The following is a 15,947-nucleotide window of genomic DNA, read 5'->3' on the forward strand; positions in this document are numbered from 1 at the left end:
TTTAATTATTCATCAGAGACACAGAGAGAGGCAGAGACATAGGCAGAGGGAGAAGCAGGCTCCCTGCAGGGGAGCCTGATGTGGGACTCCGATCCCAGGACCCCAGGATCATGACCCGAGCCAAAGGCAGATGCTCAACCACTGAGCCACCTGGGTGCCCCGGAATGATAGGTTTAGACCCAGGGATCAGGGCCTTCACTTCAGCATAACTTTTGCAGAAGGCCAACAAGTGTGAGGGGCTGCTGGAGACCTTAAGGTGTGATGTCCACCACGTGGACCTCACTTCCTGCCCACCTTGGGGCTCGTGCCAATCTCCCGTGGTATCAGGCCACCCTCGGAGGCACAGCACCATCTGTACTCTTTATCTCTGAAAGAGGAGAGGTCAGCCTGTTCCATTCACTAAGTGCAAGGCCACCACAAAGCATCTATCTCTAGGGAGAACAGTGGCCTGGGAGAAGGAGGGGAAAGGGAAGGGTATCTGACCACAAGGACCTTGGGATGTTGGAGGAGAAACATCCACTCATGCTATCTTTCCATGCCACTGACCCAGGGGCTTGGGAAAGGAAGTCCATAGCTTTCTCTTACCTCGGAAGAGCGCTGCACTGCTCTGATGGTAAGGTGATGCCATCCCGCGTCTGGCAAAACACTTGTCTGTGTTGCACGGCTAGGTGAGGCCCGATGCAAGGCCCATTGCACTGGGGGGCAGATAAAGGCGACATGGGTAATGTTAGCCAAGTTGGAGGGGGTTGTGTGTGGCTGCAATGCTCAAGCTGTATGGGATGCAGAGTCCTGAGCATTTTGAGGCCTTCAGATCATTCATCTCACCCCTCTTTGTGTTAACTGAAGGACATTCATTGGCACATTTCTCTGTTCTCTGTGCCATGGCGGAATGGTTAGCTTTTCTAGAAGCATTCTGCTAGCAAATGGCTAATGGTAGTAAAGAGCCAGTCAGAGAAGGTCCACTCCCTCCCCAGATGAACCATATCAAAGGTTTCTTGGCATAGTGCACAAGAATGTGGCGTGGTAAGCCTTAGAGCAGAAGAACTCTAAGTGCTCCTTCAGTCTACAGGGCAATTTGGTTTGTTGTTTTCTTGCTAAATTCAGGCAAATTAACAAGTCCATCATTTCTTTCCTTTCTTTGGCTTCGTTTTTTTCCAGGTTAAATCCAACACAGCTGAACAGAATGTATAGTTTAGTCCCTGTTCATATTCTCCTGCTAGGTGCTCATAGAGAGTGTTCAGCTTCTTCCAGAGTTGCCAGAGCCAAACTGTCATGGGAAATCCCATACCAACAACATGTCCGTAAAGCACAAAGGCAGCAGGCCCTTAACCAACATTTGCTATTTGGGTAGAGTAAGGGAACAGACATGCCTTAGAGGTCACTTTGGAGAAAAAGCTCTTGGGGATCTTTGGACTCCAAGGGTCTGAAGGGGGGCTGTTAACCTTAAAATTATAAGCAGAAATCTTTAAAACTTTTATTTTTTTCTTTTTGACCCCCTTTACCCATTTCTCTCATCTTCTAATTGCCTGCCTCTGGCAACTACTACCAATCTATTCTGTGCATTGTGTGTGTGTGTGTCTGTGTGTATTAGATTCTACATACATATCACATGAAATCTATATATATAATCTATATATTATCTATATACCATACTACATCCATCCATTGTTGGACATTTTGGTTTTTTACATTTCTTGTTTATTGTAAATAATGCAAAGAATATAGGAGTATATATGTCTTTCTGAGTTTGTGTTTCCACTTTCTTTGGAGAAATTCTACCCAGAAGTGGAATTGTTGGTTCATATGGTGGTTCTATTTCCCATTTTTTGAGGAACATCCCTACTGTTTTCCATAGCGGCTGCACCAATTTCTATTTCCACCAGTGGTGTACAAGGGTTTTCTTTTCTCCATATCCTTGCCAATAATTGTTGTCTTTTTGATAATAGCCATTTTAACAGGTGTGAAGTAATATCTCACTGTGGTTTTGATTTGCATTTTGCTGATGATTTGAGATTATGTACCAAGATACATTTTCATGTACCTGTTGGCCATCTGTATATCTTCTTGGGAAAAAGATATTTTTAGATCTTCTCATTTTAAAAATTGGATTTTTTTTTTTTTTTTTTTTTTTGCTATTGAGTTGCATGAGTTCTTTATATATTTTGGATAGTAGGCCCTTATTAGATTTATGATTAGCAGGTATTTTCTCCTATTTTCATTCTCCCTTTTCATTTTGTTGATGATTTCTTTTGCTGTACAGAAGCTTTTTAGTATGACGTAGTACTAATAATAAGCATTTTTACTTTTGAAGCTTTTGCTTTTGGTATCAATAAAAAAAAAACCCAAACACTGTCAATGCCTATGTCAAAGGACCTTGCTGCTTATGTTTTTGTTTTGTTGTGTTCTGTTTTTGTTTTTTGAGAGAGAGAGCAAGGGAGCTTGGGTGAGGGGTGGGGAAAGGTAGAGAGAGAGAGAGAGAGAGAGAGAGAGAGAGAGAAACCACTCAGCATGGAGCTCAACACAGGGTTTGATCTCACGACCCTGAGATCATGACCTGAACCCAAATCAAGAGTCGGATGCTTAACTGAGCCACTTAGGTGCCCCTGCCTATGTTTTATGATTTCAGGTCTTATATTCAAGTCTTTAATCTATTTTGAGTTAATTTTTGTGGATGGTGTAAGATTGTGGTTAATTTTCATTCTTTTGTATGTGGCTGTCTAGTTTTCCCAACCTCATTTATTAAAGAGACAGTCCTTTCCTTACCATATATTCTTGGCTCCTTTGTAGTAAATCAATTGACCATATATACATGAGTTTAATTCTGGGTTTTTATTTTGTTCTATTGACAGATGTCTGTTTTTATGCCAATAGCTTACTCTTTTGATTACTATAGCTTTTTAAAATAGTTTGAAATTAGAGATCATGAGGCCTCCAGCTTTGTTCTTTGCCAAGTTTGTTTTGGCTATTTGTTTTTTTTTTTTCTTTTTTTTTTTTGTAGTTCCACACAAATTTTAGGATTATTTGTTCTAGTTCTATGAAAAATGCCATTGGAATTTTGATAGGGATTATATTTAATCCATATATTGCTTTGGGCAATGTGGGCCTTTTATCAATATTTATTCTTCCAATCCATAAGCACAGCATAGCTTTCTATTTATTTGTGTCTTCTTCAATTTCTTTCATAAATGTCTGCTAGTTTTCAATAATCACTTTCTTGCTTAAACTTTTTCATAATTTTTCATTTTGATGTAATTATAAATGGGATCATTTTCTTCATTTCTCTTTCTGATAGTTTGGTGCTGGTTTTTGTATATTAATGTTGTATCCTGCAACTTTCTGAATTTATTATAACAGTTTTTGATAGAGTCCTTAGAGTTTTCTATACATAATAGCGTGTCCACCTGCAAACTATGACACTTTTTCTTTTAAATTTGGATGCCTTTTATTTCTTATCTAATTGCTTTAGCTAGGACATCTGACGCTATGTTAAATAAAGATGGGGAGAGTGGCCGTCCTTCTCTCATTTCTGAGCTTAGAAGAAAGGCTTTCATCTTTGTACCACTGAGAATGATGTTAGCTGTGGGCTTTATCATATATGGCCTTTATTATGCTGAGGTACATTCATTCTATGCCCACTTTGTTAAGAGTTTCTTTTTATCATGAATGGGTATTAAATTTTGTTAGATGCTTTTTCTGCATCTATTGAGATAGGATTTTTATTTTTCATTTTGTTGATGTAGTGTATCATGTTGATAATTTGTGGATGTTGAATCATCCTTGCATCTGAGGTAAATATCATTTATTCATGGTGTGTGACTTTTTAAAATATGCTGTTGAATTTGGTTAGTGAAAATTTTGTTGAGGGCTTTTGCATCTATGTTCAGCAGATATCAGCCTGTAATTTTCTTATGTCTGGCTTCTTTTAGCTAGTGTTTTCATGGCTCATTTATGTTGTAGCATATAGAGATTTCCTTCCTTTTGAAGGCTGGGTAATTTTCTATTGTGAGTCTATACTAAATTCTGTTTATCCATCCATCTGTCAATGGATATGTTGGTTCTTTGCACCTTTTGGCCACTGTGATGCTCTGTGAACATTAGTGTACATATATTTGTTCATATCTTTCCAATTGTTTTGAGTGTGTACCCAGAGTGGAGTTGCTGGATCATATGGTGATTCTATGTTCAGTATTTTGAGAAACTGCTATACTGTTTTCCATTCCCATCAACAGCGCACAGAGTCCAGTTTTTCCATGTTTCCACCATTTGTTATCTAATTTTTATTTTTTATTTTTATTTATTTTTTGTTATCTAATTTTTAAATTTAAATTCAATTTGCTAATATATAGAACATCATTAGTTGCAGATATAGTTTCTAATAATTTATTAGTTGTGTATAACATCCTAATGGGTGTGAAGTGGTATCACATTGTGGTTTTAATTTGCATTTCCCTAATTGCTAGTGATGTTGGACATCTTTTCCTGTGTGTATTGTCCATTCATATATCTTCTTTGGAGAAATGTGTATTCTAGGCATTGTGTTTTATTGGTCAGTTCTAGTTCTCCTCTCTATATTTTGGATATTAATCCTTTATTAGATTTATGATCTGCAAGTATTTTCTCCTGTTCTGTGGGTTGTCTCCTCATTGGTGATGGTGTCCTTTGATGAAAAAAAGCTTTCAATTTTTTTTTATTAGAAAAGCTTTCAATTTTGATGACATCCAGTTTATCTAATTTTTCTTTGGCTAACTGTGAGTTTAGTGTCCTACCCAAAAAATTACTGCCAATCCAGTATTATGAAGCTTTTTCTCTATGTTTCTTCTAGGAGTTTATACTCTTAAATGTAAGGATAAAGTTTTTGATCCATTTTGAGTTAATTTTCATATATAGTTAAAATAAGGATCCAGCTTCATTCTCTTGCATGTGGTTATCCAGTTTTCCCAGCACCATTTGTTGAAAAGACTATTCTTTCCTCATTGTATAATCTTGGCACACTTCATCTTATATATACAAAAGTTTATTTCTGGGCTCTCTATTCCATTCTTTTGGACCATATGCCAGAATTATACTGTTTTGAATACTGTAGCTTTGTAGTAAGTTTTGGTATCAGGAAGTATGAAGCCTCCAATTTTGTTCTTTTTCAAGAATTTTTGTGGCTATTCAGGATCTCTTGATATGCCATTTGAATTTTAGGTTGGATTTTCTTATTTCTGCAAAAAAGTCCATGGAATTTTGAATCTCTAGATCAATTTGAGCCCTACTAAACATTTTAATAATAAGTTTTCTGATCCATGAACACAGGATGTCATTTCATTTTTTCTTCTTTAATTTCTTTTAGTAATGGTTTATAGTTTTCAATGTACAAGGCTTTCACCTCCGTGGTTAAGTTTATAACTATTTTTTGGTGCTATTATGATATTCTTTTTTTTTTTGTTTCTGGCACTTTAGAGTCAAATTTATTCTTTTAAATTTAAATTCTAGTTAGTTGACATACAGTTCAATATTGGTTTCAAGAGTAGAGTTCAGTGGTTCATCATTTACGTATAACACCTTGTTTATCGTAACAAATGTCTTCCTTAATATCCATCACCCATCTATCCCATCCCCCACCCACCTCTATCACCCTCAGTTTGTTCTCTACAGTTAAGAGTCTCTCATGATTTGTTTCCCTCTCTCTCTCTCTCTCTCCACCCCCCCGAATGTTCACCTGTTTCTTGAATTCCACATATGAGTGAAATCATACGGTATTTGTCTTTCTCTGATTAACTTATTTCACTTAGCATAATGCACTCTAGCTCCATCCAAATCATTGCAAATGACAACATTTTTCTTTTTGATAGCTGAGTAGCATGATTTTCTTAATTTCCTTTCCAGATTATTTATAATTCATGTATGGGTGTGCAACTGATTTCTATTGATTTTTGTACCTTGCAACTATATTGAATCCATTTATTAGCTCTAAGAGGTTTATTCTGGTAGTGGTATTGGGATCTTAGGGTTTTTACATATGAAGTCATGTCCTCTATGAACAGGGATAATTTTACATCTTCCTTTTCATCTTGAATGGCTTTTCTTTTTCTTGACTAATTGAACTTCCAATAGTATGTTAAGTGGAAGTGGTGGACATTGCATTCTTGTCATGTACTTCATCTTAGGGAAAAGTTTTCAGTCTTCACTGTTGATTATGATAGCTATGGGTTCTTTTAGCTGTGGGGTTTTCATATGTGGTCTTTATTATTTTGAGGTAGTTTCTTTTTATTGCTAGTTTGTTGAGTTTTTATCCTAAAAGGATTTTGAATTTCATCAAGTGCTTTTTCCTCATCATTTGAGATCATGTGTATTTTTCCTTTTATTCTGCTAACATGGTACATTATAGTGGTTAAGAATTATATGTTGAACCATCCTTATAAAAATAAGTCCTACCTGAATGTTTGTAATCCTTTTAATATGCTGCTATGTTTCATTTGCTAGTATTTTGTTGAGGATTCTGCAGTAATGGAAGGAATGGAGGAAGGGGGGGTGGAGGGAGCTATAAGACATACCAAAGTTGCAAAAGTTAGTCCTTCCTTATCAGTAATTATTTCAAGTGGGGAAAAACTTCCCCAATTAAAGGGAAAATATTAGCTTAATAGGTGAAGAAAATAATCAAACTCTTTGCTATCTACAAGAGACACTGAAAGTAAAAGGATGGAAAAGATACTTCATGCAAAAGTGGTAACCAAAAGAGGGTTGTGGCTATTCTAATATCAGATGAAATAAATTTTAAGTCAAAACTGTTGTAAGAGACAAAGAAGAAAATTATGTATTGATAAAGGCCAAGATATAACAATTACTAGTTGACATATATGCAGAAGCACCAAACCCCCAAAATGCATGAATCAAACACTGACAACAGAAATAGACAGTTCTACAATAATTGGCCACTAAAATACTCTACTTTCAATAATGGCTAGGACAACCAAACAAAAGATCAATAAAAAAGAATTTAGCAAGACTAAGTCTAGTTGGACCTAAGGGACCTATACAGAACACTCAACCCAACCAAAGCAGAATATACATTTTTTTCATGTTAGGCCACAAAACAAGTATTAATAAATTAAAAAAAATGAAATCATACAGAGTATCTTTTCACTACATGAATTTCTGCATCAATAATTAAGAGGGATGTTGGTTTTTAGTTTTCTTGTACTGTCTTCCTCTGGCTTTGCTATCAGGGTAATCTTGACCTCATGGGATGATTTAGGGAGTGTTAGTATTCTTTCTCTTTCAATTTTTAGGAAGAATAAACTTAGGCATAAATTCTTTAAGTATTAGGTAGAATTCACGAGTGAGGACATCTGGGCCAGGGCTTCTCTTTTATGAGGTCTTTGATTACTGAACAAATCTCCTTATTAGTTATAGGTCTATGCATATTTTTACTTCTTCATGATTTGATCTTGATGGGTTGTATGTTTCTAGGAACTTGTCTATTACATCTAAGTTATCCAATTTGTTGGTGTACAATTGTTCATAGTACAGATTTAGTGTTATCACTTTTATTTCAGATTTTAATAATTTGAGTTTTTTGTTTATTTCTCAGGTAGCTAAAAGTTGGTCCATTTTGGAGAAGAAACCAACTTATAGTTTCATAGATTTCTTTTTTTAAAGGTTTTATTTATTCATGAGAGACACATACACATACACAGAGGCAGACACATAGGCAGAGGGAGAAGGGAGCCTGATGTGGGACTGGATCCCAGGACCCCGGGATCACAACCTGAGCCAAAGGCAGACACTCAAACCCTGAGCCACCCATGTGCCCCGGATTTTTCTGTTTCTTTTATCTATAAATAATATATTTATCCACTTTTCTCTTTATTATTTCCTTTCTTCTACTAGCTTTGGGTTTAGTTTGCTCTTGTTGTTTTAGTTCCTTAAGGCCTAAAGTCAGGTTGCTTTTTGAAGTCTTTCTTTTTTAATGTAAGCATTTATAAATATAAATTTTGCTCTGACCACTGTGTTCTCTGCTCCCCCTATTTTCACTTGTCTCAGGTATTTTCCAATTTTCCAATATTTGTGAATTTTCCTGCTTTCCTTCTTAAATAACATTTGAAAAAACATCTTGCTCAGTTTTTGTATAGGTCTCTCTGCTTGGGCACTCCTTCCCTGATTAGCTGGGTGTGCTCTGAGCCTAACTTAGGCTATGCTCAGGTCTTTTCTGAGTATATATCTTGCCTGGGCCTGCATGTAGCTTTCTCAATTTCTCTGTCCATATATCTGCTTCCTAATGTCTTAATTTCCTAAGGCATCTCATTCCCAAGTTCTCAGGGCTTTTGATGGCCTTTTTAATATCCTTATCTGTAATCTCTTGCCCCAGATGTCTACAGGTCTGTAGTCCCCCTACAACTTTCAGAAGCAGTGGCTGCCTTTCTTCCCCCCAGCTTGAGATCTTAGTTGAGACAGACTATTCATTCAGGTAGTTCCCTGACATGGATTGAAGGGGGAAATGGACTGCCGATGCCTCTATGCCAAGACTATGCCATCTGGGGAGAGGGTGGGAAAGCATGAGTGAAAGTGCCACAAAATTTCCTACTTTTTAAAAGGTGGATTTTTATGTGGGTGTTTGCTTTGTCCTTGTAGGCTTTTACTCCTATAGGATTAGTTCAGCCAATTTCTGGTTGTTCTTTGATGTTTCCGTAGGGGAATGGGAATTTAGGGCTACCTAGTCTGTCATCTTACTGATGTCACTGCCCCTTGACCACAGTGGAAATTACTCACTCCTGATTTAAGTGCCTATTGACATACTAACACTGCCCTTCACAGGTCACCAGTAACTGTCTGTCACTCAAGTTCCCCTGGGTACTGGCTAATGTTTACTTTTCCTTGTTTGTTTTTTCTGATACATTTTGATACCTCCGATCCTTCCTTCTTTCTGGAAACTCCTTTGTTACCTTCTGTGAATATACTTTCTTTTTCTACTCATTAGGTTATCTTTTCCCCCCTCCTGTTTCTGCAGATTAATTGGTGCTCCTGAAGGTTCTAACCTGCGCCTTACTTCATCTCATGCTTTCCCTCTCCTTGAGTTATACTACCCTTTTAAGTGCCAGGTCTACATCCAACAGCTTATTGAAAATATCTAAACAGACTAAACATGTTCAAAAGAATTTCTTAATTAATTCTCTTATTTCTCTATCCCTAATTGTTGAGTCCATTTATAAATGTATCATTTTAGCTTCCTCCTCATCTGTGATAACCAAGCACCACTGAAGTCATGCCATTGCCTTCATTTATATCAGCACCATTTCTTTGTTACGTTAGGTTTCTTTCTCTAGTCTTTCAGTTCTCAGTACTATACTGCTGAATATATACTCTTAAAAGTGTGAGTTCTCTCCCCCTCCAAACAAGGTGGCATTCATAATAAAATCCAAATTTCTCATAGAGCATACAAGACTCCTCATGATCTAGCACCGGTTTTCATGCAAACATTCTGGGGCTGCTTTCAGTTTCATTCCTTCACACATGCTTTTATGGAACATAGTTGCCACCCAAGACAGGTGCCTCATAAACGTATGTTGGGTTAAAAAAAAGAAAGTTGAATTATTACATGAAGCCAGGTTGTTAGAGCTGAGAAAGTGGTCTTAGTTCTACTTAGACTAAAATCAGCATGGTTTCCATAGACTTCAAAGAGGTAGGAACATGAAAGACAGATATTTGCATGACACTGTTCCAAAAGGATTTTCTTGTAAGAAATAATTACCATTTTCATTCTCACAAGAGTGGAATGTGGAGGTGTAGAGGGCATCCATAGTTTGAAGCACATTTCAGCACTGTCACCAATAGGAAAATATCAATAGGATTGTGAGATCAAGCAGTACCCTATAATTTGTAATGTCCCAAGTCTTGATACTCTTTAAAGGGTGGCAGTTGGACCAGTAACATTGGCATCACCTTAAAGCTTATAGAAATTCAGCATGGATGACTATAGATAAACATTGTGAGAAACTTCAAAAAGAGATAGAAAGTATAAGAAAGTGCCAGATAGAAGTGAAAGAGCTGAAAGACACAGTAACTGAAACATATAAAAATACTAGAGGGATTCAACAACAAACTACATGAAGCAGAAGGTTCCGTCACCTCAAAAATAGGGCTCATCCAATTTTAGAGGAACTCATCCAATCAGAGAAAAAAAAAGGATGAAATAACTGAAGATAGCTTGCAGGATTTACAGGACAGCAACAAATGGACCAACATTTGCATTATAGAGGACTCAGAAGGAGCAGAGAGAAAAAGGAACAAAAAACTTATTTTAAGAAACAATAGCTAAAAACCTCCCTAATCTGGAGAAGGAAACAGATAATCAGATTCAGGAAACTGAGAAAATGCCAAAGATGAATCCAAAGAGACCCATACCAAAACACATTATAATTAACATGTCAAAAGTTAGAGATAAGGAGAAAATATTAAAAGCAGTAAGAAAAACCCCCAACAACCTGCTACATACAAGGGAACCCTGATAAGACTATCAGCAGATTTTTCTTTGCAAAAACATTGAGTATACTGTGTCATTGTCTTCTCACCTGCAACTTTAGCTAGTCACCAACTAAGCTGGAAAACTTCCAACTAGGAATCCTCTACCTGGCAAAGTTGTTATTCAGAAGTGAAGGAGAGAGTTTTTTTAGACAGGCAAAAGCTAAAGAGTTCACTATCAATTAACAATTAACCAGCCTTAAAACAAATGTTAGGGGAAAGCAGCAGCACCGGATCCAGGATGATGGCCAGCAGGAGGCTGATGAAGGAGCTTGAAGAAATCTGCAAATGTGGAATGAAAAACTTCTGTAACATCAGGTTGATGAAACTAATTTATTGACTTGGCCAGGGCTTATTGTTCCTGACAACCCTCCATATGATAAGGGGACCTTAAGAATTGAAATCAACTTTCCAGCAGAGTACCCATTCAAACCACCGAAGATCACATTTAAAACAAAGATCTATCACCCGAATATCAATGAAAAGGGGCAGGTCTGTCTGCCAGTAATTAGTGCTCAAAACTAGAAGCCAGCAACCCTAACCGACCAGGTAATCCAGTCCCTCATAGCACCGGAGCACCCACTTTGGGCTGGCCTAGCTGAAGAATACTCTTAGGACCATAAAAAATTCTGTAAGAACACTGAAGAGTTTACAAAGAAATACAGGGAGAAGCAACCTGTGGATTAAACTGCCACCACTCCAGCGACCGTGAGAGGAGACCCCAAGCAGTGCATTCAGACACCCGGCAAAGCAGGACTCTGGAAAATTGATATGTGCTGCCGCCTGGCATTTGCTTGTGTCAGTTACTACTTTCTACAGTTTTCTTAATCAAAAGTCGTCTAGGTAACCTGTAAAGAAAGGATTAAAAATTTAAGATGTTCTAAAACAAAACAAAACAAAACCAAACCAAAAATATTAAAAGAGGATATGTTAATTATATTTGAATTAGAAAATAAAAACATCTTCAGTAGCAAAAGAAATCTCACAAGATGATGTTCAATTTTAAAGACATGAAAGAATCTTATGTAAAAAAATAAATATGAACAAAAAATATTAAAGGGTCAGCTTTAAACTAAAAGGGCACTAATTAGTAACTAGGAAACATATGAAAGAATAAGCTCATTGGTAAAGCTAAATATATGGAAATAACTCTAACTTTGATAATGGAATGGAATCAAACTTAAGTTGATTAAGTTGATTTCAACTTAGAATAGATTGTTAAAGATAGAAGTTGTTATATGTACACCTTATGGTAACCACAAAGCAAGAGCCTATGGTAGATACACAAAAGATAAAGATAAAGGAATTTAAGCATATCATTAAAGTCATCAGAAAGGAAGAGATAGGAACTATAAAAAAGTAGTAAGTATACACCTATCAATAATTATGTTAAGTGTAAATCAATTATAAATGCTCTAAGCAAAAGACTTAGGGTGACTGAATAGATTAAAAACAAAACAAAACACTACCAAGGCCCATCTAAATGCTGCCTATAAGAGCCTCACTTCAGATGTAAAGACATACGCTGAAAGTGAAGGGATGGAAAAGATAATACGTGTAAATGGAAAGCAAAAGAAAGCAGGGGTAGCTATACTTGTATCAGACAACATACACTTAAGTCTTAAAGACTATAAAAAGTGACAAAGATTAATATTACATAATGATAAAGAGGTCAATCCAACAAGAGGACATGTCATTTGTAAATACTTATACCCCCAAATAGGAGTACCTAAATATTTAAAGCAAATAGTAACAGATCTAAAGGGAGAAATTGACAGTAATACAGTTAATAATAGTAGGGGAAATAGTAAAGTCCCCTATGCCAACCCACTTACATTAATGGATAGATAATCCAGACAGAAAATCAATAATGAAACATTGACTTTAAACATGTTAGACCAAATGGACTTAATAAGTATATGTGTGTGTGTACACACATTCTTCTGAAGTACCCATGAAACATTCTCTAGGATAGATCATATACTAGACCATGAAACAAATTTTAAGAAGGCTACAATTAAATCAAGCACCTTTTCTGACTACAGTGGAATTAAATTAGAAAGTAATTATAAGAAGAAAACTGGAAAATTCACAAATATGTGAAGATTAAACAGTGTGCTTTTGAATAACCAAGGGGTCAAAGAAGAAATTAAAAGAATAAATACTTTTAATGGATGTAGCAGTTTTAAGAGGAAATTTCATAGCAACATAAGCCAACCTCAAGAACCAAAAATCTCAGACAACCTAACTTTAGAGTTAACAGAAAAAGAACAAGTGAAGCCCGCAGTTAGCAGGTTGAAGGAAATAACAATGAGCAGAGCTGAAATGGAAAAAATTAATACAACAAGAGTTGGTTCTTTGAAAAAAATAAAACTGACAAAACTTTAGCTAGAGTCACCAAAAAACAAAGGACTCAAAATCAGAAATGAAACCTGTTACAATTGATAACACAAAAATATAAAGGATCATAAGAGTATATTATTATTATAGAACTTCAACAAATTGGACAATCTAGAAGAAATAAATTTCTAGAAACCAAGACTGATTCATGAAAAAAAAAGAGAAAAAGCCTGAACAGATTGATTACTAGTAAGGAGACTGAACTAATAATCAAAACCTCCCAATAAGGAAAAGTCCAGGACCAAATAGCTTCACTGGTGAATTCTACCAGACATTCAAAGGAAAATTAATAACAGTCCTCTTCAAACACTTCCTAAAAGCATAAGAGAAGGGAATGCTTCCAAACTCATTTTACGAGACCAATACTAATACCAGAAAAGGATACAAGAAAGGAAAATTCAAGGCCAATAGCTCTGATAAATATAGATGCCAAAATTTTCAACAAAATATTAGTAAATCAAATTCAGCAGTACACTGAAAAGATGATGCCCCACAATCAACTGGGATTTATTCCAAGGATGTAAGTATGGTTCAACATCCACAAATCAATCAGTGAGATACACTATATTAACAGAATGAAGGATCAAAATCATATGATCATCTCAATAGGAGCAGAAAAAGTATCTGACAAAATTCCACTTCCCATTTATGATAAAAAGTCTCAACAAAGTGGGCAGAGAAGGGAGAAACACCTGGGCTATAGAGGCTCTTTGTCCTGACTTATCCACAAGGAGTCTGGCTCATGTCCGGTAACAGCAAACCAATTCTTGTGGAGGCTTTGCTACTCTTTTAACTTACTCAGAGTCACAATACAGCAGCGTCTCTTCCCAGGGGGCTTGCCAGATTTGCACCTTTATGAGGACCTGCTGTGTGTCTTGTTTACAAGGCACTCTTGATTTGGAGATGGTGGAGCAGGAGGATCCTGAGCTCATCTCCTCCCATGGACACATGGGGATTACAACTGCATTTATGCAACTAACTCTGAAAACAACCTGAAGACTGCTCCCACAGCTAGTCAGAGAGAAGAGCACATCAAAAAGGGTAGGATGGATGATCAGGAGTCAAACTCCTAGGGTGACTAACCACAAATGGGGAGGCTATCACAAGCATGGAGAAGTGAGGGGGATCAGACCAGCACTGGAAAGACAAGTTTTCCTTTTAAAATCATCAGGGCTGGGATCCCTGGGTGGCGCAGTGGTTTGGTGCCTGCCTTTGGCCCAGGGCGCGATCCTGGAGTCCCGGGATCGAGTCCCACGTTGGGCTCCCGGTACATGGAGCCTGCTTCTCCTTCTGCCTATGTCTCTGCCTCTCTCTCTCTGTGACTATCATAAATAAATAAAAATTAAAAAAAAAAGAAAAAAGAAAATCATCAGGCTTAGCTCCAGGAGAGCAGGAGGGTGACAGGAAGCTGAGCCCCTGTCTTTAAAGAGCCAGCATGCTAAATAATGGCCTAAGACACAGCACAGAAGCAGCAGTTTGAAAAGCACCTGAAGATTTGTTGACCAATCCTAGAATGTGTGCTGGAAGTGCAGGGAATTGCAGGAGATTTAACTGGGAACAAAAGTGCTTGTGGGCACCATTTTTCTTGACATCTTCTAACTGGATGTTTGGGGTCTCCAGCTAACATCCTCTTTACCTTGCTAGCACCAAATGCCCCCACCTTAGCATTCTTCTGCACACCCAACCCACTTGCCAAGACAGGTGTCCTTCTAAAGAGCTTCTGCCCTATTTCACCTGGCAGAGGCAGGGACTGATGCAACTCTAAAGTGAGTTCTATCCAGGAGGAGGGTGGATAGACTACACCAGTGTAGTTTGTGCAGCTGAGGCTCTTAGCTGGTTGCATAGGGAGAAAGCCCTGTCCTGTGGTGTGCCTGTAGCTGTGGCTAAATGCAAAGAGCCAGGCACCAGCCCCAGCCACCAGCATGGTCACAGTGACTGCAGCTGAACAGCTTTAATCCTGCCCAGTGGGCTCACATCAGGCAAAGCAGATCATTGTAGATGGCTGACCTGAAGGCCAGTCCTACCCACCAACATGCCCAAAGCAATCACAGCTCAGCCACAAGGAGAGGGTGCACACAGCCCCCACAGAGGGGACACACCTGGAATAACTGGTTCTGGTTAGCTGGGGGAATAGTCTTATAGGGCACCACAGTATCTCTTTTATAGAACACCACTACTCTCAAGACCAGGAGATGTAGGTGACCTACCTAATACACAGAAATAAACACAGAGTTAGATAAAATGAGAAGATTATGTGCTAAATGAAAGAACAAGACAAAACCACAGACAAAAAGCTAAATGAAACAGAAATGGGCAGCCCTGGTGGCCCAGTGGTTTAGCGCTGCCTTCAGCCCGGCGTGTGATCCTGGAGACTCGGGATCAAGTCCCACGTTGGGCTCCCTGCATGGAGCCTGCTTCTCCCTCTGCCTGTGTCTTTGCCCTTCTCTCTCTCTGTCTGTCATGAATAAATAAATATCTTAAAAAAAAAAAAAGAAACAGAGATAAGCAATATGTCTGATAAAGATACTTATCAGACATGAGAAAACAGATGAGCTTAATGGGAATTTCAACAAACAGACAGAAAATATAAAAAGAATCCCCAATCACTGAAATGAAAAATACACTAAAGAGAATCAATAGATTAGAATGGTCCAGAGATCTGGAAGAAAGGGTAATGGAAGCAACCAAGCTGAAGAGCAAAAATTATATTTATATATATAAAAGAATAGGTTAAGGATATGAGGAGAGGACAGAAAACTTCCTACCCAGCCAGGTCTAGGAAGCAGAGAGATCTCCAACTAGGATGGGCCTAAGAAGTTTCACACCCAAGATATGTAGTAATTAAAATGGCCAAGATTAGAGAATCTTAAAAGCAGTAAGAGAAAAGCAAACTATTCCATACAAGGGAAATCTTATAAGGCTATCAGATGATCTTTTAGCAGAAACTTCATATGTTCAAAGTGCTGAAAGGAAAAAATCCACATCAAAGAATACTTGGCAAAGTTATTGTTGAGAATTGAAGGAGAGAAAAATAGTTTTCCAGG

General features: G+C 37.5%; 1 protein-coding gene and 1 pseudogene across 3 annotated transcripts in view; one reads left to right on the forward strand and one right to left on the reverse strand.

Annotated features, from left to right (window-relative positions):
* ADAMTSL1 (ADAMTS like 1) overlaps positions 1 to 15,947 on the reverse strand; it is an 871,496-nt gene that overhangs the window by 4,532 nt on the left and 851,017 nt on the right. For all 3 annotated transcript variants that reach the window (XM_072728197.1, XM_072728199.1, XM_072728198.1), the window contains one exon: positions 586 to 695. In XM_072728197.1, coding sequence (XP_072584298.1) covers positions 586 to 695 — 110 coding nt within the window. The remainder of the gene's footprint in view (positions 1 to 585; positions 696 to 15,947) is intronic.
* Positions 10,705 to 11,190, forward strand: LOC112922001 (ubiquitin-conjugating enzyme E2 L3 pseudogene; annotated as a pseudogene).

This window comes from Vulpes vulpes, chromosome 12, assembly GCF_048418805.1.
Source record: "Vulpes vulpes isolate BD-2025 chromosome 12, VulVul3, whole genome shotgun sequence".
Lineage (NCBI taxonomy): Eukaryota > Metazoa > Chordata > Mammalia > Carnivora > Canidae > Vulpes > Vulpes vulpes.